The 25,544-nt window shown below is 37.5% G+C and overlaps 2 protein-coding genes and 2 long non-coding RNA genes across 4 annotated transcripts; 1 reads left to right on the top strand and 3 right to left on the bottom strand.

Moving 5' to 3' along the window:
- Positions 1–2,362: 2,362 nt before the first annotated feature.
- Positions 2,363–3,505, bottom strand: LOC114305036 (uncharacterized). The gene is made up of 2 exons (XR_014362967.1): positions 3,298–3,505; positions 2,363–2,836 (listed from the first exon to the last, which is right to left on the bottom strand). It is a non-coding gene; the product is annotated as an uncharacterized LOC114305036 (long non-coding RNA).
- A 240-nt stretch (positions 3,506–3,745) lies between these two features.
- LOC145820925 (uncharacterized) lies at positions 3,746–4,533 on the bottom strand. Its single transcript, XR_014362966.1, has 3 exons — positions 4,445–4,533; positions 4,039–4,349; positions 3,746–3,889 (listed from the first exon to the last, which is right to left on the bottom strand). It is a non-coding gene; the product is annotated as an uncharacterized LOC145820925 (long non-coding RNA).
- A 1,143-nt stretch (positions 4,534–5,676) lies between these two features.
- On the top strand, positions 5,677–6,916 carry LOC114312359 (uncharacterized). The gene is made up of 2 exons (XM_028258596.2): positions 5,677–6,166; positions 6,254–6,916. Exons 1-2 carry the CDS (start codon positions 5,750–5,752, stop codon positions 6,725–6,727), a joined length of 891 nt encoding a protein of 296 aa, XP_028114397.2. The 5' UTR covers positions 5,677–5,749; the 3' UTR covers positions 6,728–6,916.
- Positions 6,917–9,956: 3,040 nt separating this feature from the next.
- On the bottom strand, positions 9,957–16,000 carry LOC114270085 (uncharacterized). Its single transcript, XM_028211529.2, has 8 exons — positions 15,866–16,000; positions 13,443–13,579; positions 13,135–13,296; positions 12,197–12,278; positions 11,568–11,641; positions 10,888–10,988; positions 10,238–10,302; positions 9,957–10,127 (listed from the first exon to the last, which is right to left on the bottom strand). Exons 2-7 carry the CDS (start codon positions 13,479–13,481, stop codon positions 10,281–10,283), a joined length of 480 nt encoding a protein of 159 aa, XP_028067330.2. The 5' UTR covers positions 13,482–13,579; positions 15,866–16,000; the 3' UTR covers positions 9,957–10,127; positions 10,238–10,280.
- Between the last annotated feature and the right edge of the window lie 9,544 nt (positions 16,001–25,544).

Below are 25,544 nucleotides of genomic sequence, written 5' to 3'. Positions count from 1 at the left end.
TTCTAGATTTAGAACTTTGTATTATTTTCCATTAAATATATGTCATATTATTTTGAATGAAATTGTAGAAAAAAAAAAAAAGATTATTAAACATTTTCTCTTTTACAGCCCCAGTAGTTACTCTGTCTTTAGCAGCAGGAAAATGTCTCGTAACTCAAATTTTGTGGTTCAAAAGTGGCTCAAATGGCCAAAACGACGTCGTTTTGGCCATTTTTATGTTGTTCTATACTCAAAACGACGTCGTTTTGGCCATTTTTATGTTGTTCTATACTCAAAACGACGTCGTTTTGACCATTTGAGCCATTTTTGAGTCACAAAATTTAAGTTACGTAGCATTGTCGTTAGCAGCATCAGTATTTACTCTGTATTGTTCGTATGTGCTCCCAACTAATGATGCTGTAAAATATTTCATTGGGTAAATCATATTAACCCATCTTTATTGGACAATTGTAAGATAAGGAATAAAGAACAACCCACCTATTTTGTTTGAGAAATCCAATAGCGATACCATGTGAAATTATGGGGTCATTTTTAAATACTGAAGGAGTTAATTATATATTGCTCAGATTATATGAGATAAAGTGAAATTTGTCCTTTTTGTCATATGTTTATATCTAAAGTTTCCTTTTAAAAGCTTTTATTTTTAAATCCGAAAATACATATTTCATTTACATGTTATTTAAACAGTTGAAATACTTGCACCATGAATGTCTAATACAAATTAAAAATTGGCACCTAATATATTATCATATTATTGGGTGTCAAATTATAAATTATGTTTCCGTAAATTATATTGATTTTTCTAATATGGCTGATTAGAATTATTTAAATAAGTATATTTTTTAATTTTTTATAAAAAAAATATGAAATATGAGTTGGATTTGAAGTGATATAATATATGTGATTCAAATAAGATGATTGTAATACAAATAGAATAATGTACTAAAATAGTATGTGTTATTTTACCACATACTAAACACCCCCTTAAAGCATCTCCAATGGTAAGCCATTTGAGCCGCTATTGTCATAATTTGGTAGCAGTTCACATAAACCTTGCTTCAATGACAAGTTATGGTAGTTGTCATAACTGCCAACTCACAAGAAAAATCTCCCTTTCCCAGCAAAACATCTCTCCCTCCTGTCCTCCATTTTTGCATAATGAAAGCTGGAAACTAGTGTGCGCGGAACGTTCGATTGGGCATCCCACACACACCAGTTTCTGTGTCAAAATGACAAATGACAGTCCTCTATTGGTGCACCATTAACAAGTTGGGTCTTGAATGATGAATTTTTTTATCTCCAAAGAGCTAATTTCGTCACTATAGATATTTGTGAGGAAATATTTTCCTCACCGATTTCGTCATTGAATGTTTGTCACTAAAAACAACCGTGACGAAAAATGAAATTACTTCAGTGATGAAATTTTGTCATCAATAAAACATTTTGTCGCCAAAAATTCTCATTTTCGTCACCAAATAATTATTCAATACCATATTTATAATTTTAGAGCAACTCCAAGGGAAGAGGTAAAATGAGACTGTTAGCTATTTTAGCTCGGATGACCCTAATATTCTCACTCCAATGGGCTGGCTAAATGGCTCCCTATTTTCCCTCGCGGCTTCTCCGCTGGCTTCAATTGGAGAGTGATTGAAGGCTCTCCAAACACTTCTCTCCCGCGAAATTGATCTGCTCACGTCTCTCCCGCGAAATTGATCTGCTCACGTCTCTCCCGCGAAATCAATATGCTTCGTCAGTGCGAAATCGATCTCCAAACACGTCTCTCCCGCGAAATCGATCTGCTCCTTCAGCGCGAAAACGAACGTTGTCTGCAACTCCCTCCATCGACCTCTTCCTCAAGGTATGGATCCTTTTATCTCTGTCTTCCCCTTCTATGCAACTCATAAACCCTCTTTCTCTCTCTCTCTCTCTCTCTCTATATATATATATATATATATGTATAGGACAAACTTTCCTTGTTCCTCTGTAATCTGGGTCTCTCCCATGTTCTTGGTTTTACGAATCTGTATACAATTTATGTGTGTATTGTCTGTCTGATCTGTGAGTTCAACCATACCTTGATACTTCACTGTTCTATTTTTGTGTTTTGAGTTTTTGTGTTGCCAATGATTTTACAAGATGGACCTTAATTCTACATATTCTAAGAATACTATAATGGGTTTACTCACATTCTGGCATTTTATTTGAGATTGCCTAGGATATATAGGAAGAACAGCTACCATGGAGATACTATCTTCTTCTCCTATCTGATTTTATGACCTTGTAAATTACTAAGCAGAAAATTATTACTTCAATCGAAATTCGATTATTCTTCAGCAAGGTTTAACCCATCCTAAAAAAGATATTTCCCGAAAAATAATAATAAATACTCCTAGGAAGAAATTTATGAAGTAAACATGAATAAAACCTCATATTCATTGGTCAATATATAATTAACATATACATCTTCAAACTTCTCCCTTCCTAAATTGAGCAAGTACACTTCTATGGTTTCGACTCCGATCTCCTTTGAAACCCCATCCCAGACAAATACATGTAAGTTAGAAACACAACCACCATATTTCAGCTTCCTCTACAACATATCAATTGATTTTGTTGAGTAATCGACACCTTCAACCCACAAATCCTCGCCCATCAAACAATTCTCTTGAGGTAGAATGAATTAGAACTTTTTTTGTAGCATTTATATTAAAGCTCAAATGGAGAAACAATGGAGACTGGCACTGGTTAGCTTCTTCAGATGATTTGGTGAGGCTTTCTTGTTGGGTAGTCTGTGGTATAACATTGCAGACAGAACTCTGGTGGCTATCATACTGGTCTGCAATTAAAAAGACATAAAAAGTCCCATAAAAATCAATACAATTGAACTGCATATTGCAAATGCAAGTACCTATATATGCACCCTAAGGTAGAGTAATGACTCGCCTTATATGTGTGTATATTTTCAATCCAGTTATAGATATAGAATCCCATATGCAGACATTAAAATAGCAGTACCCTTTTCCATTTTTCTTTTTCCTGTACTTGTGGGAACGCTATGCAAAGAAATGATATAAGTTACATCCAACAGCTAGTGACGGGTAAGGCGGGCTTAGAACTTTGAACCATAATTGTAATATAGTTTTCTTGCCCTGAAGACACTCGGACAAGAGACAGTCCTCCTCCATGAATTAGTACCTTTTATACTTACAGAATGCATACATGTATGCGAGAGTAGAGAATTCACTTCATTACTAATTCTCATAATTTAAAAAATTCAAATCTAAGAATGTGCCATACCTTTACTCTGAAATTCAGAGGAATCTGTCCTTTCTTTAGGAAGGAGTTGATCTGCAGTTGTAGTGCCAGTTCTTGTCATATCGGATTCATTTTCACAACTAAGGTCAATTGACTTGTCACCATACTTGCATCCCACATTTTCAACCTGCATTGTCATATAATGTTTCAATCTTCGCAATAAAATTTTCTTTATTTGGTGATGATTCTAAGGCTGTCTCATTAGTTTCAACATTGCATTGCCTACTTTGTTATTGTCTTTAAAAAATATATTTAAACAACAATATATGCATATAAAAATCAGAGAACAAACAGAAGTTTCTATGATATTTTTGAAAGGTTTGAGAAATTCACAAGAATTACAAAGATAGCTAAATGAATAGAACAAAATGCAACAGGTAAAATTTATTGAAAACATAAAATGTAGACAATTATTCTCTAGTATACCTGAATAAAATATGTAATCAAGAGTGCCAATAAAATCTCTGGTGCAGTTTGTGAATAGCGGTTCGTTTGTGGTAGGGTCCATTCTCCTCCGGTGTTGCTCTAAGCCAAGACCGACCCCCATTCTTGCAAAGGACGAGTAGGCACTCACCTGTAAAAACAATGCAGCAACCACAATAGCCATTATAGCCAAAACATGTTTCGTATGACCAGCCCTCCCCAAAGAATAATGGGTAACAATAAACAACTACGACCATATAGCAAGCTCTTAAATTAATGTGTTGTCAAAAAATATGTTACCAATGGCAGCTGATGTGCTAGTTTGCTGGCAGGGCGTAAGATTCCAAGAGGGTCTACTGCTAGATCAGGATGCGTAGGATCAACCTTCCCAATTGCAAGAAGTGCACGAGGGGCACTGCAATATAACATCAAATGATCAATGTGACACAATTGTACATTGAAAATTCAAACAATATTGTAACATCAAGCATTTAATCATTACAAGAACAACAAACAGACCTTCCAGGAACAGCATTAAAATCCCCACACACCAGCATGGGAATGTCTGCACTGGCAGCTATTTTTTCCAATCCTTTTAAGAGAGTATGAACCTTTAAGATAGACAAGAATGATGGAATATTTTAAATAAATTAAGCAAATAAAGGAATGCATATTAAGTTCAAAGAGAATGGCCTCTGATGAGAACCTGCCAGAGCTTGACATCCTTCAAATCCTGGTGGACATTCACATGTGTATTTGCCTGTACTCCAAAACCATCAGGAAAACATGGTCATAATATGTTCCGAAAAATGCCCAAGCAATTATTGGTTTTTTTCCAGAAGTACTTCTTTGCAACAAAATAACCAAGAAAAGGATGGAACACAAAAGTTGGCCAACCATGCAAGACTTTATTTTGTTCTTTATTGTTGTCTCTTTTTATTCCTTTCCAAATTGCCGTGTCAGCAGCAACTCATCTGTATTGTGCTGTATCTGTGTCTAGTGTCTTTATCCGTACTTCTTAGAATCTACCCAAACAAACTATCCACCCAATATGCCCCTGGAAGGTGAGGTAGTGCACTAGTTTACCAACTCAATCAGTTAACTGAGTTACTAATTAATAGAGTTATTTTGCAAAGTAATTCTTCCAGTGCCCCACCAGATTATGGGAATTGCTTGAATCAATAGTACGCGAAAACATGAAAAAAGCATGAGCCAGGAGTCCTTAGTAGCAGTGAACAAGGGCCAGGGCATTCCATCCACCAGCCCAAAAAGTCAAAAGCCATAAATCACATTTTATGTCCATCAGACCAGCCCGAACGTCTAGCCTCTCCTTCCGGTCATACTGGACCCAGATTTAAAAACTCATCTGATCTGTTAGGATTGGTTTTGGATTTTCTGATCGTTTTACATTCAATTACGCCTTTTGGATCATCACATATGACAAATGATCTGTACACAGCCGATCTCAGACCGTCTTGAGGCATATTCTATGGTAGAAAATTCCATTGAAAAAGTCAAATTCTGCTAATGCAACACAAACCAAGTCCAAATATCTAACTAAATTTTGCATAAAATACTAACAAAATTATGTATATTTAGAAAGAGATGCTGTGTGCAGTTGGGATGAAAACTACGATGAAAAAGACCATGAACAACAGATTTTAGTAAATCAACCTCAAACCAGTTCAATAACCATCTTAAATATTTTTGGCATTTTATATTGACTTATGTTCTATTTTTTTAAGGATGGAGTGTATATTAATTTTAAAAAATTGTTATTCCTTACCCATTAATTCTCATTTCATAAGCTAAATATGATCCTTTATCCAACTCAATGTACCTAGTAAAAAATGAAAAATGATATCCACACATCAAATTCCAAATAATTGTTTCTTAGTCAAATAAATTATTCTTATATGATCTCTATTTATTAATTTGCTTCCAATTGGGAATCTTAGTTATTTCTCCAACCCAATATATGTTGCCATAATTTTGTTTACCTTGTGTATAGATGAGTCAGCAACAAAATGATGCATATTTCACCAACTTGATGAATGATGGGACTGATTATGAATTTATGGATGAACCTCTTGACCAAGGGGATCAGTCTTCCCCAATCTCTCCTCAAATAGAAACCACCAAGAAACCACAACGAGGTGGCAACTTCACTACAGAAGAAGACAGTATGCTCATATCGGCGTGGCTTAACATTAGCTTAGATCCAGTGCAAGGGAATGAACAAAAATCAAAGGCTTATTGGCTAAGAGTGTGGGAGTATTTCCACCAGTACAAAACTTTTTCATCTAATCGTAGTCAAACTTCTTTAATGAACCGTTGGTCAGCAATTCAACTTGCCACGAATAAGTTCAGTGGGTGCTTCGCCCAAATCCAAAGGTTGAATCAAAGTGGAAAGACTGACAAAGATAAGGTATTAATGCCATTGAGTTTTTTATACTTATTATCATTGGAATTGTCTAATCTCATGATAATTAGTGTTCTTTTATCTATTATTCAGATTCTTGATGCGAAGAAATTATACAAAGAGTTGTACAAATCGTCATTTCCATTTGAACATTGTTGGCATGAGTTAAGAGATCAACCAAAATGGCGAGAGGAATATAGCATGAAGAAACAAAAACCAAAAAAAGTGGCAACTCCCGGCGTTTGTTCTCCTAGTGCACCGGATTCAATCAATTTAGAGGACAATGATGTTTCACATAATGACAATGTAGACTTGGAAAGACCACCGGGTAGGAAAGCTGAAAAGGAACGTTTGAATAAAAGAAAGAATAAAGATCGTGGAAATGAAGGAGGGTCACATATTTTAATATTATTAGAGGATTTAAAGGAAGATAGAAAGAAAATGAATGACAAGAAAATAGAGATGTATGAAAGGTCGTATCTTCAAGAGCAAGAAAAGATTGATAATGAGAAAAAGAGGACGCAAACGGAACAAGAAAAGGTTGATAATGAGAAAGAGAAGATATGAATGGAACAATTGAAGGAGGAAGAGCGAATAATGTCGATAGATACAAGTGGTCTGCTTTCATTGCAAGCAGAATACCTTCATCGCCGCCAAATGGAAATTCTCCAAAAAAAGATTTAGTTGTTGGAACTACCCAAAAAAAATTTAGTTGTTGGAACTATGTTTTTCACTTTATTTATTGTTGGATTTGATTCTCCATTGTAGGCAGAACTATGTTTTTTATGCAGTTTACATTCAATTATTTATTATATGTTAAAAGTTTTTTGGAACTACCTATTGTTGAATGGTTGAACTAGTAGTAATTTAATTACTGAGTGGAATTCTCGTTGAATGCTTGTTGAAGTACTCCATGGCTAAATATAATTCTTATTGTATGTTGGATTGGAGTGATTTTTATTTACAGGACATTTCTATTTGTTGATCAATTAAATACAGATTATGTAAGTTGCTGGTGTTTTGCTTTTGGAAGTTATTTGATATGTTTTATAAATTTGACTTTGCAGAAAATTGAAGTTGTTAGGCAGAAACTTGCAAAGCTTAAGAAGCAAAACACAACCTAATATTTATTTTCAGTTGTTTATTACTCAGCTGCATTCTTCTTTTAATTTCCATGGCTCGCAATAGTGTAATGAAGATGATTATTGATGACTCTGATTCTGATAATGAATTGGAGATATTTGCAATAGCTGCTTTAGAAGAAGAGCGGCTAAATAATGAGAGGCAATTGGGATTACGTCGTGGTTCTATTCAAGGTCATACAGTTATTTATCGTAATCGAATTCAAGGCCACAAGAGACTTTATCAAGATTACTTCTCTGAAACGCCTATATATCCGCCCAATTTATTTAGGAGGAGGTTTCGGATGAGTCGATATCTCTTTCTTCGTATTTTATCTATGGTGGAAGCATATGATCCTTATTTTGTGCAGAAGAAAGATGCTATTGGAGTTCTTGGTCTGTCTTCCCTTCAAAAGATGACAGCGGCTATGAGGATGCTCGCTTATGGAGTAGCGGCCGATTCTGTAGATGATTATGTGAGGATTGGAGAAAGCACTGCAATAGAAAGTCTACAAAGGTTTGTTCAGGCAGTGGTTGCAATTTTTTCAGATGTGTACTTGAGGGCACCAAACAAAGATGACATTGCTAAATTACTAGAGGTGGAAAAAAATCGTGGGTTTCCTGGAATGTTGGGGAGCATTGATTGTATGCATTGGAAGTGGAAGAATTGTCCTACTGCATGGAAAGGTATGTATTGTGGTCATATCCATGAACCAACTATTATTTTAGAAGCGGTGGCTTCCTATGATCTATGGATATGGCATGCATTTTTTGGATTACCGGGATCTCATAACGACATCAATGTGTTAGAACGTTCTTCTGTATTTTCTCTCCTTACTGAAGGGCGTGCTCCCCAAGTTGATTACTCAATCAATGGTAATGACTATACAATGGGATATTATCTCGCTGATGGTATATATCCTCAATGGTCAACATTCGTTAAAACAATTCCATCTCCACGAGGCAATAAGCAAATACATTTTGCTAAGGCTCAAGAGTCAGCAAGAAAGGATGTCGAACGAGCATTTGGAGTGCTCCAAGCACGTTTCTCAATTGTGCGAGGACCTGCACGTTTTTGGAAAGTTGAAACCCTTAAAGTTATTATGAAGGCATGTATAATATTGCATAACATGATTGTTGAGGATGAGCGAAATGAACAAAATATAGACTGTAATTATGATGCAATCGATGAAACTCTCCCTCCAGCAGTGTCACACGAGCGTACACCCGAACTTTATGACTTCATTCAAAATCATCATCGCATAAGAGATAGACAAACTCATTCTAAACTCCAAGCAGACCTAGTTGAGCATTTGTGGCATCTACATGGAGATTTGTAACAATTAGTGTTAGAAATAGTTTATTTATTTTGAATTTTATTCCTAACTTTGCTATTTATGATTTTTTTTCTTATTTATTCATTGACCTTTGTAAGGTTTTTAATTAGTTAATTTGTGTTCTTTCGGTTCTTAATTTTATAAATTATAATTATTGAAGAACTTCCTTTGTATTGTTATTTTTTTAAAAAATTCTTTATTATTTTCTTTTATTCTTCCCCTCCATTTCTTTCAAGATGGTTCCACCAAATTCATATGTTGAAATGTATTCACATACTATAAATTTTATAATAAAAAAATAAATATTACTTAAAATTATTTTTTATAATATTTTTAAAACTAATATTAACAAATATTATTTTTAAAAATATTATTGCAAATGTCACATTGGCAACCATATTAGAGAGTAGGTGCATATGTGGCATTTTATGAAAAAGAGTAATATATATATATATATATATATATGTGGCATTTTTTGTTTTGAAAATTGGTTAAATTAGTTTGAATGACTAGCTAAAATAAAGAGTATGATTGAAACACACAATAGCTAAACAAATTAGGTAAAATAAAGAGTGTCATTTTTTTATACTTTAGCTAGTGAAAAATAAAGAGTGTGGTTGGAGATGCTCTTAGTTGACGAATAAATTTGTCACACATATTGATCATTGATGAGGAAATAATTTCATCACAGTAATATGTAAAGTTGACGAAATTTTTGGTCTCCAAAAGTCATACATAGGTGACGAAATATATATATACGTGACGAAATTTTTGGTCACCAAACATCAAAATCAATAAAAATTTTCATATTTAAGTTGCAATAAATTGTCACAAAAAATATTTATTAACGACGAATAATTACTTTGTCACAATAACAAATACAAATGACAAAAGAAATTCGTCACAAAACTTGTTCCATATTTTATATTTCAATTTAAATGATTATTTCACAAATATCCCTACTCATATCCCAATAGCCTTTTAATTGTACTAAGAAATCCACTAACTATTATACACCACTTCACAAAAAAATTCACTAAACAATTTATATTATAAATCAAAATATATCCATCAAACAACTTTAATAATAATCCATTAAGTATAACAAAAAACCTATCAAAGCAAATCCCAAAATAAACTAACGTGGAGTCCACAAAAAAAATCAACACTTAATCTTGATTTGCAACTACAACTAAGGCCTCGTTTGGCAACCGAACTTTTTAGTCAAAAAGCCAAAAAATTACTAAATTAGCCAAAAAGTCAATAATCCATACCAAAGAGTCAAAGATTCTCTTTTCTCTCTACTTTTTGCACATCTTTTCGTAAAAAGCAAAAAAGTCATCCCAAACATACTAGTTTTTTTAAGCTCATATTTTAGCCAAATAGCCAAAAAGTTACTAAATTAGCCTGTTCCCAAATGAGGCTTAAGTATCAGTTTAGGAAAAGAAAAAAAATTCAACACTTGATCTTGATTTGCAAGCATGCTTCCAAACGTCATCAAAAAACAATCTGCAAAGAAAATACACAAGAAAAACATTAACATATTATCAATTACATTGTATAGACCTCTTTGTCCATGTCAATACAAATTTTGTATATAATGAGTCTAGCTTAACAACCAAAAGTTTCTTTGTACATGGCAAGCTCCTATTGATCACATCACTAACTTAGAGCAACTCTAACACTGCGTAGCAAAAAGACACAAAAAAGTGAACACATAGTTTTGTCTCTCCTTTGATTAGTGTGTATTTTAACAAGAGTCATGTTAAGATGACTAGGTAAATGATTCAAAAACAATTTATTAATTTAAATACAGGCCATTTATGCAAGTTTCTAATTGATTTTGGAAGAAAAAAATTAGGAAATTAGCTCTTTTTCTTTTTTTTTTTTATTGATCCCGATGTTTGGAAGGGTAATAATATTTTTATGTTTTCATCATGATGCTCAACCTGATTCAATAGAATAAATGCTTGAAAATTTAGCATATCTGAAGTGAATGAGGATAACATCAAGTATTCGTTGTCACCATTATCAAATGTGTTAACTACTCTTTCATGTCTCATAAAAGTTTTGAAAGATGAATCTAAATGTTTAGTAAAATATATTAAGGACAGTTAAATATCGACCAAAACCCAATATTTCAACCCATAAAAGAAAACAAAAGCAGTGAAATTAAAGTTTCTTCAAGTAAATAAATCCAAATTTCAAATATTATGCACAAGCCTTAAACATTACAGAACATAAAATGATGCCAGATATGGTAACTAACCATTGCCAATAATATCTCCTGAAAAAGTCTACTCCCCTCCACCTTTGACATGGAAGCCATATCTCACACAAAGTTGCGACAATGTATCCAATGGATATCCTCTGGATTGGATGAAAAGATGCAGAAGTTCATTATTCCTAATAAAAGAAAGCAGGGTTGCAATAGAGAAACACTTCCCTCAACTATTATTTGTACCACACATTCACACACTGCTAAATAGGTTTATTATGTTTATGACTTGGGTGGTTATCACTGCTTTGACAATATTGCCAAAGTTCAGTGAAATTCTAGGCAATTTAGAAATATGACAGCGTTCTATGTCAAAAATTGAACCGGTAAAGTTAATAGCCTATGATTAAGGGATCTTATATTGAATTTGAAGGTGAATTTTGAATGTTTAACATGCTAAAAGATCCATTTTTGGTGAAACCCATGCATATTAACATGCATTGATCAACTCTAAATAATCCCTTTGTTTTCAAAGAGATTGAAGTGATCTCCATGAATCTATGTACAACTGGGTAGTCATTTGTCGAATGCACATAAAAAAATAGAGGTGGAGTTAGAGATTTTACTTTGCTGACAAGAGTTATCCTTGGCACTAAAAAAAAATAGTGCATGTGTAGAAAGAATTGTGAAGACAAACAATAAAAAGAAAAAGCTGAAAGCATGAAAAAGACCTGCAAAATGCCCATCCAATGTATTCCTTCAATGTCAACACCATATGTCAAAGATGTTCCATGCAGATAACCACCTGAAAGGAAAGAACACGAGTTCTTAATTCTACAACTATACCTGGAAATCGTATGGTCAAATTTATGTAACAGAAATGATATGAGATGATAGCAGCATAATATAGTTCAAACTGTAAGGCAACAGCAAGTTCACGGATCAAGAAAATGTGTTAAACCAACAAGGGAAATTGGCCGCACACTCTCATATCTTGTCCTTTATTTAGTTTCAAAAGTGAAATTTCCAGCAATTATACTTCCATCATTCATGGTAAATGAATGTTCTAAATAAAACATAATGTCAATTGCAATATTGACCACTAGAAATAGAAAACAGTTGCTGATGGCCACAAAGGATATAGGAATGTTAACTACAAGAATTCTTCTCCTGGAGTTAAAGTGGAATTTGAGTGATTGACTTACTTAACATACAGAATGGAAAAGTCTTCCACAATAAACTTGCCATTCATCACAGATTGTCGGAAGTCTATATATAGTTACCCGAAGTGTTTTGCATGGCCCAATTAGATACATTTATGTATTATAGGACGTAAGTTGAAAGTTGTGCACAATATTACCTTGAAGAAGAACACCAAGGAAAAAAAGCTTCAACGCCCTAAGCAATGCTTTCTGTGTAGCATTTACTATGTTTGAAACTCTCTGACATTACAAAAAAAGGGGAGTCTTTGGTGCTGAATGATTGACTTCCTCAATAATCATTATTTGAGTGTAGAAATTATTGAGTGCAGATGTTAGGCCAATAGAATTGATAATGTAATTAAGGAGCTATGCATATAAGAAATGAACGATGCCAATAGAATTAATAGCCATATGCGACAATTCCAATGAATGCCCCGAGACTAAAATGTAGTACTTATGGCATGTTACTGCAGTTCGTACTCTGTTTGATTTTCTCTTTACTCAACCATATACGAAGTCCAGAGAAGTTAAAGCAAGATATGCTAATTTAAGGGTGTGATATTCCAATTTTCATTAAATATATATATCCCACTACCAAAAAGAGTGTTTCCTCTCTTATCAAATGCAGTGATAATTATAATTTATAATTCTCTATTATAAGCAGTAAATGGTCCTAATTACCAATTCACCATAAACTCATTTTTCCAATATAATCTTGCACTTTCGCCAATATATTTATCAATTATGGTACTTGAAACAACCTATAACTAAGTGAGATGCCAATATATTTATCTATCCTGGGGAAACTAATCAAAATTAAGGGAAAATTTGAAATCAAAACATAACATAAAGTCTCACTTTCAAAAAATTGGCATCTATTACTGGCAATTGCTCTAGTTAATAATGTCTTGCCAGTACCCGGAGGCCCATAAAGAAGAACTCCTTGAAACAATTAAAGTTTTAGACATGTCCCTACCAAAATTCACCTACATCTTCACAAGAATTAGATATCACTCCCCTGTAATGCAAGGGCTTAAAGTAATACAATGCAACGCATAATAATTTAAAAAAGGGGAGAAAATGAAGAATGCATCACCTTGGGAGGTTTGATTCCAACTCTAATGAAGAGCTCATGATTCATAAGAGGTAACTCAATGGATTCCTTGAGGTCTCGGATTTGATCAGATAAACCACCCACAACGGAATAGCTGACATTACTAGGATCTTCATGAAGCATATTATAAACAACCGGGTTGACCTGTCAAACAGTACGAAAAATCAGAATCAAGGATGACAATAACATAATCAAGCAAGAACATAAACAATTAAATAATCGATATTGCCATCAATTAAGGAAATTTCCAAGTGGCATTGCACTAGAAAAGATGAATCACAATAACTTACTTCATGTGGAAGAGCACGCATGATTGTGAGTGTCGTCATATAAAGTACCACTCTTGTTCCAGAAGTAAGTTTTTCCTTGTCTACTTTACTGCAACAGCCAACTACATACCTGGGTCCACTGCTTGCTTTAACAATCACTAAATTACCCACAAGCAATCAATCAATACCACATTTAAGTTAAAACAATCATAGAAGAGTTTACTAAGAAAAAGTAAGTTTAAGTTCATTACAACAAATTTATTGACCAGTTTAATAACTAAGAGCACATTATGAATTATTCCATTTACAGGCAGCCCATAATAGACTAGAGCTTGTGTTTTTTTTTTTTTGCATGACATGCATCAAGACTCCGGAGTTCTAAACTAAAAAAGATAAAGCTAAAATGATTTCACAAACAATTTCCAGTACCACCTCCAAAAAAAAAAAAAAAAAATGGAAATAAAGAACAAAAGAAATGAGTAATTACATCGCTCATTGTCGAGAGGCCTAATAACTTCTCTGATTATCTGCCCAACGCTCTGAAATGACTTCAAATCGTCTTCTGTCTTATTGAACTCTTTCTTGAAAGCTTGCAAACTCTCCCTCACTGCATGCTAAACATAATTAGAAAATTGTATATGTGCCTAAGTGTGAAAACATAATTTTATTCAAGTAGTCAAAGGACATCTACAACCCTTGATTCAAACGTATATCGAATTTAAAAAGCAAAATGCAGGTATTAGATTTGTTAAATCCCTTTGTAGGTATATAATATACATAAAGCAAGACTAAAACACCAAAATATTACACTTAACACTCATTTTCACTTCTTCATCTCATCTTACATCTATGAATTCCCATCTCTTTCATTTTTTCTTTTTTATATATTTATTTTTTTTATAAATAATCCTTACCCGTAACATACCATGTCATCTCTCACTTTTAAATAGTACCGCCATTCTTAAAGTTGCAAAATTAACCTGTCCTCACCCCACCATTGCCCCTCTTACCTCCCTATTTAACTCACCTTGACTTAATTTGTGAGGGGGTAGGGCACTACAAACCCGTCTCCTCCCATTGTCATCCTTAAGATGATACAAGGACAAGAAATGCAAAGAGTGGCTGGCTAACTTGAATAACAAAAATTTATCCCACACCACATTTAACGAGGTAATATGACATCCATAAAGTTCTATGAAATGATCTCATCTGAATAACCCAATATAATATCACAGTAAAATGGGAAAAAGCTTTGTTAACATGCGGCCTAAAATTCTAAGTGAAACCATACTCCTGCAGACTCTATTAGAACCAATTTGAATAACATGATTATACAAATAGACAAAAAAGCAACTGATAAATTTGCTAGACGATCATTAGAACATTTGTTAGTACTTGAAAACGCTTAGTAAGCCCTGTTTTCTAATAAATAATTAACCATAAAAAAGAATAGTAATTTGTCTTGCATAATAAGCCACATGATCTATGAGTCGGTTGTTGCTATTTGAACTGACGATGGACCATTGACTAGTGACTCTCACTGGCAATTTCCTACTTGAAAAATATGAAGTTTTATCTAAAGGTAATTGTACTCCCTATCAATTCATCACTAGTTTTCAACTGGAATAAATTGCACTGACACTTAAGTTCCAACAAAATCAAAAGTTCAATGCTTGTCTTTCTAAACCTAGAAATAGCTCCCTCTCCCAGTATGGCATTCTAAGCTGTTGTGCATATGAAAAATCTCAAATAAAAAAAAAAAAAGAACCCTAAGACATGACTCATTTCACAGACCTCTTTCATGCATTCACCTGTCATTTTCACTTAAAACATATCATGGAAACCCTTTGAAATTTATAGCAACCAAAATTCAATCTGTTTAGATCATAACATTATCACATACCAAAACATTTGGATGTAATTTTCATCATTCCCACCTCCTAAACCCCATACTTAAGAAACTCATACTGTAACTTTTTTGCAAGTTTCAATTTTTTTTTAAGAAAAAAAAAAAAAAAAAAGCTACAGACAAATTCCATAGTTTTTCTCAACAATTAAACAAAATTAGTTAACTTCAAAATTTCAGCAATTGTATGTTCCAAGCTATTAACAATCAAATTGAAGGCAAAACGTAGCTTCACATTCATCACACCTTCAAATCAAAAACCCTTAAACAATCGCTAGTTTGAAGAGCCAAGAAACCCCAAATCATCACTGGATTTATAGACAAACCCATCTGAAATCAAGATTATAATTAAACCCAGTTGATGAAATCAAGATTATAACTAAAACCCAATCGAAATTTAACAAAAACAAACGATATAAACAAGATTGATCAGAGTTCAATTGGTAAAATAGATCAAAAATCGAGAAACCTACCTCAAAAACAAGTTATAATCAGATGCAAATCAGCCATGGATAGGGCTCCTCGAACAGAGATGTACCTGTGGGGAGAACATGGGCGAGGCAGCGGTGGCAATGAGGCCATGGATGGGCAAGAGAAAGAGAAGGAGGTGTCACTGGCGCTGATTGATGTCCCAATACCGATTTAATGCCCTCTTGTGCAGAGGTGGCACTGGGCAGAGGTGGAACTTCCGGCCGCCGTCAGTCAGTCTCTCACTCTCTGTCTCTCTTCTATGTGGCTTTTGATGTATTAACAGCGAGAGCGAGAGCAAGAGCGAGAGGAAAGAAGAGGAGAGGAGAGGAGGGTTACCTGGACGCTACCTATGCTGGTGTTGTTGCCACTGCGAGAGAGAATGACGACTGGGCGCAAAAGAAAAAGAATACCGAAAGTTCGGGAAAAGTGGGAAATAGGAAGGGACGAGGAGGGGTGGGGGGGTGAGGGGTGTGCGCGAATTTAGGGATTAATACTTGCGACGATATTAAGAACCGTCGCGAATGAACGAGCAAAAATAAAATATTTTGCAACAGACTAACAAAGAGTGTCAGAAAAAAAATCGCAAGACATAAATATTTTTTGCGTCAGATAACGTACCGTCGCGTATAATCTTACTTTTTGCCACAATCTTACATTTTTCGTCGTGAAAAAATTAATCTTGCCACAGCTTTATTTGTCGTCGCTAAAAGCAAGCTTTTGTGATGATTTTTAAACTGTCGCAAAAGGTTTCATGTCTTATACCCCTTTTTCTAGTAGTGTTAGTGACGGAATTTATTTTCTTTACTATTTTTTGTCACCATAAGTTACTTAGAGAGCTAATTAACTTGTGTTTTGAGAGAGAGAGAAAGAGGGGAGAGGAAAATTGAAAAACAAAAAAAAAAATTGGGGAGGGGGGGAGAGAAAAAGTTAATAGTCTATTTTTTTTTTGTTATTACCACCCAATATGTCAAAATTCTCCCTCCAAAATTAGTGGCAAAATAATTTCATCATTAAAAAGTCTAAAAATATTCAAAATAATTATTGACAAAAATATATTTCTTACCAAATGGTCTTAAAATATTTAAAATCAAGTTTCTCAGAAATATATATATATATATATATAATTATTGGTGACGAAAATATATTCTACACTAATAATTTTATTATTGGCGACAAATTTTTTTCTCACCAAAAGTTTCAAAATTTGGATGCCATCAAAAAAAATTAACGGGAAACCTTCAGTAACGAAATTTAATATTTCCCCGCCTAAAAAGAAGTATTTGTTGACGAAAATAAATTTCGTCACCTATTATTTTTATATTTTTATTATATGTGACAAAATTTTATAATTCGTCACGGATTATTCTTGTTTAGTGAAAAAATTTATTTTTCTTTGCTACTTTTCGTCACTATAAGTTACTTTTGCTAATTCTACCATTTTTTACTATTTATTGCCATAATTTGACAATGACAATGCTATTATAACATTTGCCATTGGAGATGATCTTAGAGAAAATATAATAAATCATATAATTTTAACATAATTACATTAAACTTATTTAAGATTTTAATTCACATATCTCATTTTCATCAATAATTTGATCGTTATATAGATAGAAAAATGATGTTATCATTTGTTTAACCGAACATATATATTTTACTTATTTAAATTTCCATACTATTTATATTAGCTTAGATCCATTTAGGGCCAATTTGGGAACATGGTTAAAGCTAAATTTTGATTTTTAACCTATTTTAAGTCACATCACCTCTTTATTTTTTACACGGTATTTTTAAAAAACGTTGTGGGGGCCGTATATTAGGAGACGTAAATAGGCTGAATAATGGGACCTGGAGAGTTAAATATTTACATCGCATTCGGCCCCGTCTTACACATTTGAATCATGCCCTTTTTGGCCAAATAGCTGGTTGAGTAAGGGACCGAGTGGAAAGCGGTTTGCGGCAAAAGGAGTCGAGTAAATAGTTGCATGGCGAATCAAAAGTGGGCCCAGCCCCAAGGCCCAAGAAAGAAGAGATATAAATAGAAGAACATCAGCCAGAAAGAGGTACGTGAGAATCACTACGCTTAACTTAAAATACAAGTAATCCAGAGAGTAGAGACTGACTTGTCCGTTAAAGTGCTAATTTCAGCACCCCCGATCAGAGTGTTTATTCATTTTCAGGTTGTTATCTGAGGATCTCGAGCGCCCCAATGGATCGAAAGAGTATTTCAAAACCACTTTTCCTACAATTGGCATCGTCTGTGGGAATACTCAACCACATCCATGGCGGGCGCAACGGAAGATCCTCTAATAATCACTGATGAAACTACATCGAGAGATGATCTCACCCCAACAAACATGCTGGGACCAGAGACTATCGCTGCAAGACGCGCCTTGAACTTCGACTCGACCTCGACTTTAGCGCATGAGACAATGCAAGTGATCATAGAACAAGCAAAGCAAAACGAACAAAGGTTGGAGAACATGATCGCTGAGAACGAACGTCTCTGTCAGGATTTGGCCTTGGAAGTGGCGAAGTCCAAACAAGCTGTACGCCAAGATCCAGAACGACCTCTGAGGGCAAGTGGTCGACGACCTTGAGCCCGACAACAAGACACTGACAGCGACTCCGACTCATTATCCCCGGAACCCAAGAAGAAGAGACGACCCGAAACTACCAGTTCTTCTGAAGAGAGTCCACGTACAAGGCATAAGCGAAGATGAAATGGTTCAGACGAAGAGGACCAGCATGATCCCTTTGTGCGATGGATCGCAAAGGTAGTACTACCTAAGAAGTTCAAAGCCCCGTCGTTCACCTTGTACGACGGGAAATCGGATCCCACAGAACATATCCGTTACTATAAGCAAGCCATGACATTGCATGCGGACGACGAAGCTCTCATGTGCAGAATATTTCCAAGTAGTTTGGGACCGTTAGCATTCAGATGGTATTATAAGTTGGAGCCGCCGTCGATTAAGAGTTTCCATCAATTACAAAATCCTTCAGGGCAAGATTCATCACCAACGAGGTCCGGCCAAAACAAGCCGACTCTCTCTGGGCAATGCAGATCTAGCCAGGAGAAACACTAAGAGCGTATTCGGCGCTATTGGGAGTGCTTTAATCTTGTTGATGATGTTTGCAACGACTCCATGGCTATCACCGCCTTTAAAATGGGTATGTATCCTGACAGTGCTCTCCGCAGCTCCTTGACTAGAAGACCCCCCAAAATAGTTTGGGCGTTGATGAAGAAAGTTGAGGAATACTGCAAAGTGGAAGATGACTCCTTGCAGGTTAAAGCCGGAAACGTGGCCAACAAGACGGCCCCTTCTGAAATCGCTTAGCCGTTAAATTCTGTACCACCTCAGAGCCCTGAACCACGACATTGGGCTAAACGAGACAGGAGACGGGATTCTCGTCGATCAAGCGACCAATGCCCCCACCGAGCAAATGAATAATTGCAAGTCGATGGCAGGCGCACAAGGCGCGCAGACAAAAAATACACAGAGTTATCAGAGTCGATCAGTGGGGTTATGTCCAAAGTCCAACACCTTCCGTTCTTCAAATGGCCGTCCAAAATAGTGGGACCTCCTGAAACGAAAAGACAGGATAGGCGGTGCGAGTATCACAAGGATCACGGCCATGATACTGAGAGTTGTTATGCATTGAAGGATCACCTGGAGGAATTGGTACAAGATGGTCGGCTACAACAGTACGTCCGAAAAGGCAACTCATCTAAAATAATAGCCTTACGACAGGATTCACCTCCACTCGGCGTGATCCACATGATTTACAGCCTGCCAATGTCATCTGCGGTGCATACGATTCAGTCGAGTCCCAACCCTCAAAATCAACTCACTCCAGCTAAACGGCCCCATGAAGCTGCAAGCATAGCTTTCGATGATTCAGATTTAGCCAAAGTGACATTTCCCCACATCGATCCCTTGGTAATCAAGTTACGTGTAAATCGATTCACCGTTGAGCGCGTACTCATTGATCCGGGGAGCACATTGGAAGTTATGTATTACAAGACATTCACCAAACTTGGCTTCTCTGAATCGGATCTTTCTCCAGCTCCTTACCCATTAATCGACTTCAACACGAATCCAAAATACCCGTTGGGGAAGATCAAACTACCCGTTCGAGTGGGCTCCCGAACAGTAGATATGGAATTCTTGGTCGTCAAGCTGCCATCGCCGTATAATCTCATCATGGGGCGAACTTGGTTGCATACTATGCAAGCCATGCCAAGCACCTATCATTAGCTGTTACGCTTCCCGACAGAATGCGACATTGAGCAAATCTGTGGCTCCTAGAAATCGGCACAAACATGTTATCTCCTTGCTGAAAAGACACCAAAAGAGTTGCAAGTGAATTCTATTAAGGTGCCGGATCGAGAGAGTCTCGACGATGTTGGGCGGCTCCCAAGTGAGAAGGCCACGGAAGCCCTAGATTGAGTTGAGATTGATGGCAACCCAGACAGATTCTTCATGGTCGGCGCCTCCCTAAATCAAGCCGACAGGCAGCAGCTAATTTCCTTCTTGCTCGGCAACCTTGATGTATTTGCGTGGACTCCATATGAGATGCCGGGTGTAGATCCGTCTGTTTCGTAGCACCGTTTAAATGTTGACCCTAAATGCAAGCCGATTATTCAGAAAAGCCGACGGTCAGCTATAGAGCACATTGTCGCCATTGTTGAAGAGGTTGACCGGTTACTTGACGCCGGAGCTATCATGGAAGTGACCTACCCCACATGGCTCTCGAATATTGTGGTTGTGAAGAAAAAGAATGGGACATGGCATGTCTGCGTTGATTTCACCGACCTAAACAAAGGTTGCCCCAAAGATTGTTTTCCCCTACCCAGAATTGACCAACTTGTAGATGCTACGGCACGTCACCAGCGTATGAGCTTCCTTGATGCCTACAGAGGCTACCATCAAATTGCCATGCATCTGGAGGACCAAGACAAAACTGCATTCCTCACCCCAAGAGGAACCTATTGCTATAAGGTTATGACTTTTGGGCTGAAGAATGCAGGGGCAACTTACCAAAGGCTAGTCATTGTCATGTTCAAGGAGCAACTCGACCACACTATGGAAGTTTACATTGACGATATGGTGGTCAAGTCCAAAGAAGAACAAACTCATCTAGCTTATTTGGAAGAGACATTCGGAATTCTACACAAATACAGAATGAAGCTGAACGCTTCCAAATGTGCCTTTGGGATCGGCTCTGGCAAATTCTTGGGTTACATTGTCAACCACCGAGGAATCGAAGCCAATCCGAGGCAAATCACCGCAATCCTAGAACTCGGCTCCCCTCGATTGGTCAAGGAGGTTCAGAAGTTGATGGGGATGACAGCCACACTCAACATGTTCATTAGTCGTTCCACGGACCGCTGCCAACAATTCTTTCAGACATTATGGCAAGGTAAAGCTTTTGAATGGACCTCCGAGTGCGAAGCCACTTTTAACGGTTTGAAGGCTTATCTCCGATCTGTTTCACTTTTGACGACACCATCGGCAGGCGACCCGCTCATTTTATATCTGCCGTCTCCGACCGGACTGTTAGCGCCGTATTGTTGAAGGAAAAGCTTGGAGAGCAGTGACCAGTGTATTATGTGAGCAAGGCAATGGCTAACGCCGAAACCCGCGACCTTCCACTGGAAAAACTATCCTTGCCCTAGTCATAGTGGCAAGAAAACTGATGCATTACTTCCAAGGGCATAGCATCAGGGTACTAACAGATTACCCCCTTCGATCAGTACTACGTAGTGCAGAAGCATCAGGGCGCGTTTCGAAATGGGCCCTCGAACTCGGCCAATACGATATTCAATTTCTACCTAAAACCTCAATCAAGGGGCAAGTACTTGTTGATTGTGTAGCCGAATTCACGGGGGGTGTTGCCGACTTCAAGACTGACCAAACTCAACCTATGCCAAATTGGAGAATTTATGTGGAGGACATTTGGCAGCTGTATTGTGATGGGTAATCCAATCAACGGGGTAGTGGAGCCGGAGTAGTAATCATGGCTCCTGACGACGCAATAATTGCGTGGCCGTCAAACTCGGCTTCGAAACATCAAATAACGAGGCCGAATATGAAGCCCTTCTAACCGGTTTGCGGAATGCACATCTTCTGGACCCCATTATTGTATTCTTGTCTTCCGAACAGCTCCCAGCGGACAAGAAATAAGCACATAAATTGTGAAACAAAGCCCTGCGATACTACTTGGATTCGCAAGGAAAGCTTTATAAAAATCCCCTTTCTGGTCCATATTTGGAATGCGTGCATCCGAACAAAGTCGAAAAGCTTCTGACTGAAATACATGAAGGCAGTTATGGCACACATTCTGGCGGGTGCTCTTTGGCTCATCGAGCTGTGACACAAGGGTATTACTGGCCGATAATGAGAGCTGATGCGAGTGTTACGTGAAAAAGTGCGAACAGTGCCAAAAGTTCTCTCCTCTGACTCACCTGCCTACTGAAGAGTTAAGCTCCATAACCAGCCTTTGGCCATTCGCTCAATAGGAACTTGACATCGTCGGACCGCTGCCTCGTGCTCCGGGTAACAAGCGATTTCTGATTGTCGCAACTGATTATTTCACGAAATGGGTAGAAGCGGAGGCATTAACGCACATCCGAGATACCGACGTAAAGCGTTTTGTATGGAGAAATATCATAACGCGGTTCGGCATTCCCAGAGCACTTATATCAGACAACGACACCCAGTTTGATTGCGGAGTCTACTGGGAACTTTGTAGCAAGTATGGTATTCGGCCCTATTTCTCCACCCTGGCTTATCCACAGAGTAATGGCCAAGCTGAAGCCTCTAATAAAACCATCTTAGACGGCATTAAAAAGAGGCTGGAGAAGGCAAAATGCCGATGGGTTGAAGAACTACCAAGTGTATTATGGGCTCATCGCACAACACCGAGACGGTCCACCGAAGAAACGCTTCTCGCTTTGTGCTTCGGAACACAGGCAATCATCCTCTTGGAGATCGGTTTCCCAACTTTGAAATCAATAGTTTTTTATTTGGGCCGAAACGACATGATGTTGACCTTGGACTTGATTCTGATTGAAGAGCGGAGAGACCACGCCCTTGCATCCATGGCATGGTACCAGCAGCAGCTGGCTAAGTCATATAATTAGCGTGTTCAATTGCGCTGCTACACACCAGGAGAGTTGGTCCTGAAGAGAGTGCTTCCAGCTGCCAAGAATCTGGCCGATGGAAAATTGGGACCTAACTGGGACGGCTCTTATCAGATTGACTTAGTCACGGGAGTAGGGGCATATCGGCTCAAAGACATGTCTGGGAGGAGTCTGCCACGGCCTTGGAATTCCACGCATTTACGTAAACTCTATCATTGACCCGACTTGTGGGGCTTGATACTTGTACATATTTCACTTTTGCAATGCAAAGTTTCTCGTTTCCTCATCGCGCAATTCAGTTCAAAAGTCTTCAGATTCGGAGCCTGTAGACACCCCATTTTTGACCGTCCTCAAGACTTGGACGTCACCGTTTGAACAATCGGTGATCCTCCTTGTTTGTGTTCGTCTTGAGTTCCCGGAGGCCTCGACTGCGCGCCTTGCCTCAGAATCTCTCGCCTCGACTGCTTTGTGTCTGGTTTTGCACGAAGAGCTTGTGGATGTGTTCCTGAGGAAAGGGGGGAGCCTGTCGACCAAGTCTCCTGCTCACCGGCCGCCTTGATTTTCAATCGGCCAAATGTGATGGCCGGCCGGCCAATTTTACTGCCGGTCGGCCACTTTGATGGCCAGCCGGCCAAATGTGGTTTTCAACAGATATTTTTGCAGACAGCTGGCAGCTGTCATTCCAGGCCATACCCCAGCCCATGCCTGGACGCGGGAGCTCTGAGAAGCTGCAGATTGATATATCTCCATATCAATCAAGCTTCTTGACAAAAAGAGAGAGATATACAGGAGGAAGAGGAGGAGATATACAAAAAAGGAGCAAAAAAAAAATCTCCCTCTCTCTTTACATTTTTCTGCCTCTCTCTCTAAGGTTTAGGGCTTGTTTGTGCTCAAAAGTGCATTTTCTTTGCACTTTTGCATACAAACACCTAGTTCTCTACTCCTTTTATTGAGCTAAGTTCCTTGGAGGTGATTTTTGGGTTGATTTGAAGCCTTTTCTTGGTCCAAAAGTTGCTAATTTGTTGCTGTGCTTCAAGGGTGAGCTTTTACCCCTTTCAAGCCTTGTTTTTGTTTTGCCATATTTGCAACTGTTTTTGAGCTTAACATATAACGTAGAAAAGTCTTGTTTTTGAGTGCTCTAAATAGTTTGTTAAGGGTGTTTTAAGCTTTGGGGTTGTTTGACCCCTCTTAAGACTTGTTTGGCCCTTGTTTTGTACCATTTCGGTTGAGCTCCGGGACCATTGTGTTTGGGCCTCCTCACCACTGAAATCTTGAGGGATTTTAGTGATGAGGATGGTGCCTTGAGGTCCTAGGAAGGAGAGGGCCACCCCCTCTCCTTGTTGTCCTTGAAAAGGGCCATTTTTAGCCTCTTGAGGGAGCATATAGTTTGAGTGTGTATTGACCATGCCTTGACTGATTTTTAGGCTTATTATGTCGTAATATAGCATTGTTGTATGTTGGTTTTGGTACACCATGCTTGCTTAGCATACATGCCTTGTAATGCCTTATTTTAGCCTTAACATGTCCTATGCTTTGAGCCTTCATTCAAGCATGTTTAGGCCTAGCTTTATGAAGCTTTTATGTTTGTCTTGCCATGCTTAAGGTCTGTCCTTGGCTGTTTTGGTCGACCAAGACATGCATTGCATAGTCCCTTTGCATCTTGGATTGTTAGCCCCAAGTGTGTGAGTGTGGAGTATGCTTTACTTGCTTTGATTTAGTGAGTTGGAGCCATTTTCCATGTCATTTCAGTCCACTTAGCATGCTTGTATTTCATGGCCCCTTTGATGCTCCAAGAGGTTGTGTCCTATGCTCCATGTTTGGTCATTGTGTATGCTTCCATGTGTAAGTCATTTAGATGCCATCTAAGTGGTCTTTTGGCTTTGTTTTAGCATGCTAAAACTCTGGTTTTGGTCACTTAATTCATGCCATCTGTGGTTGCATTAAGTGTAGTTCAATCCCCCTTTGGCTTGCCTTGAATCTTGGACCATTGTCGCATGCCATGCTTACCTTGTTTACTTGGCTTAGCACCATTCTTAACATGATTTTCAAAGCTTATGGTGCATGCCATTTGTCCATGATTGCATCCTCTTAAGCGTGCTTGAGAGTTGCCTTTTAATGTTTAAATGTCGGCCCATTAACATGTGCATGTGCGTGTGTGTGTTGGTCCTCATGTTTGAGCACTTCGACCGTTGATTTTGGCATGCTTGCAAGCCATCCTAAATTGGTTTAAGTCCATCCCCTTTGCTTGATTGTGTGCTCACCGGTGTATTTGCTTGCATACTTGCATATTTGCATTGCATTGCCATGTTGTATGCTAGTTCACATGCTTAGGATTGCATTGCATGAATATGCATGCTTGACCTCTTGAAGTGAGTATGATAGAGGTTGAGTTCAATTTGTTTGCTTATGTGCATTACATTTCATTTGAAATTAAAATACACACTTGATGCTTTGGGCCATCATGCATGGAAATGCGCGATTGGTGGTCCGAGAATCGAGAATCATACCCCTTTGAGTCATGAATATGACAAGGGGTGTGATTGGTGCATACATTGCTTGAAATACATTGCCATGCCAAGTTCTGTCCTCTGCT

The sequence above is a fragment of the Camellia sinensis genome, chromosome 3, assembly GCF_055761805.1.
Source record: "Camellia sinensis isolate YWXY chromosome 3, ASM5576180v1, whole genome shotgun sequence".
NCBI lineage: Eukaryota > Viridiplantae > Streptophyta > Magnoliopsida > Ericales > Theaceae > Camellia > Camellia sinensis.
The sequence above is the reverse complement of the archived record's forward strand: the minus strand, read 5'-3'. Positions and strand labels throughout refer to the sequence as shown.

Coding starts and splice junctions, on each gene's coding strand:
- LOC114312359 (XM_028258596.2), top strand. CDS start 5,750: ATGAGTCAGCAACAAAATGATGCATATTTCACCAACTTGATGAATGAT. Junction 6,167..6,253: donor GAAAGACTGACAAAGATAAG/GTATTAATGCCA, acceptor TCTATTATTCAG/ATTCTTGATGCGAAGAAATT.
- LOC114270085 (XM_028211529.2), bottom strand. CDS start 13,481: ATGACGACACTCACAATCATGCGTGCTCTTCCACATGAA. Junction 12,279..13,134: donor TTGGAATCAAACCTCCCAAG/GTGATGCATTCT, acceptor TTGTAATGTCAG/AGAGTTTCAAACATAGTAAA. Junction 10,303..10,887: donor AGGAGATATTATTGGCAATG/GTTAGTTACCAT, acceptor TTTGCTACGCAG/TGTTAGAGTTGCTCTAAGTT.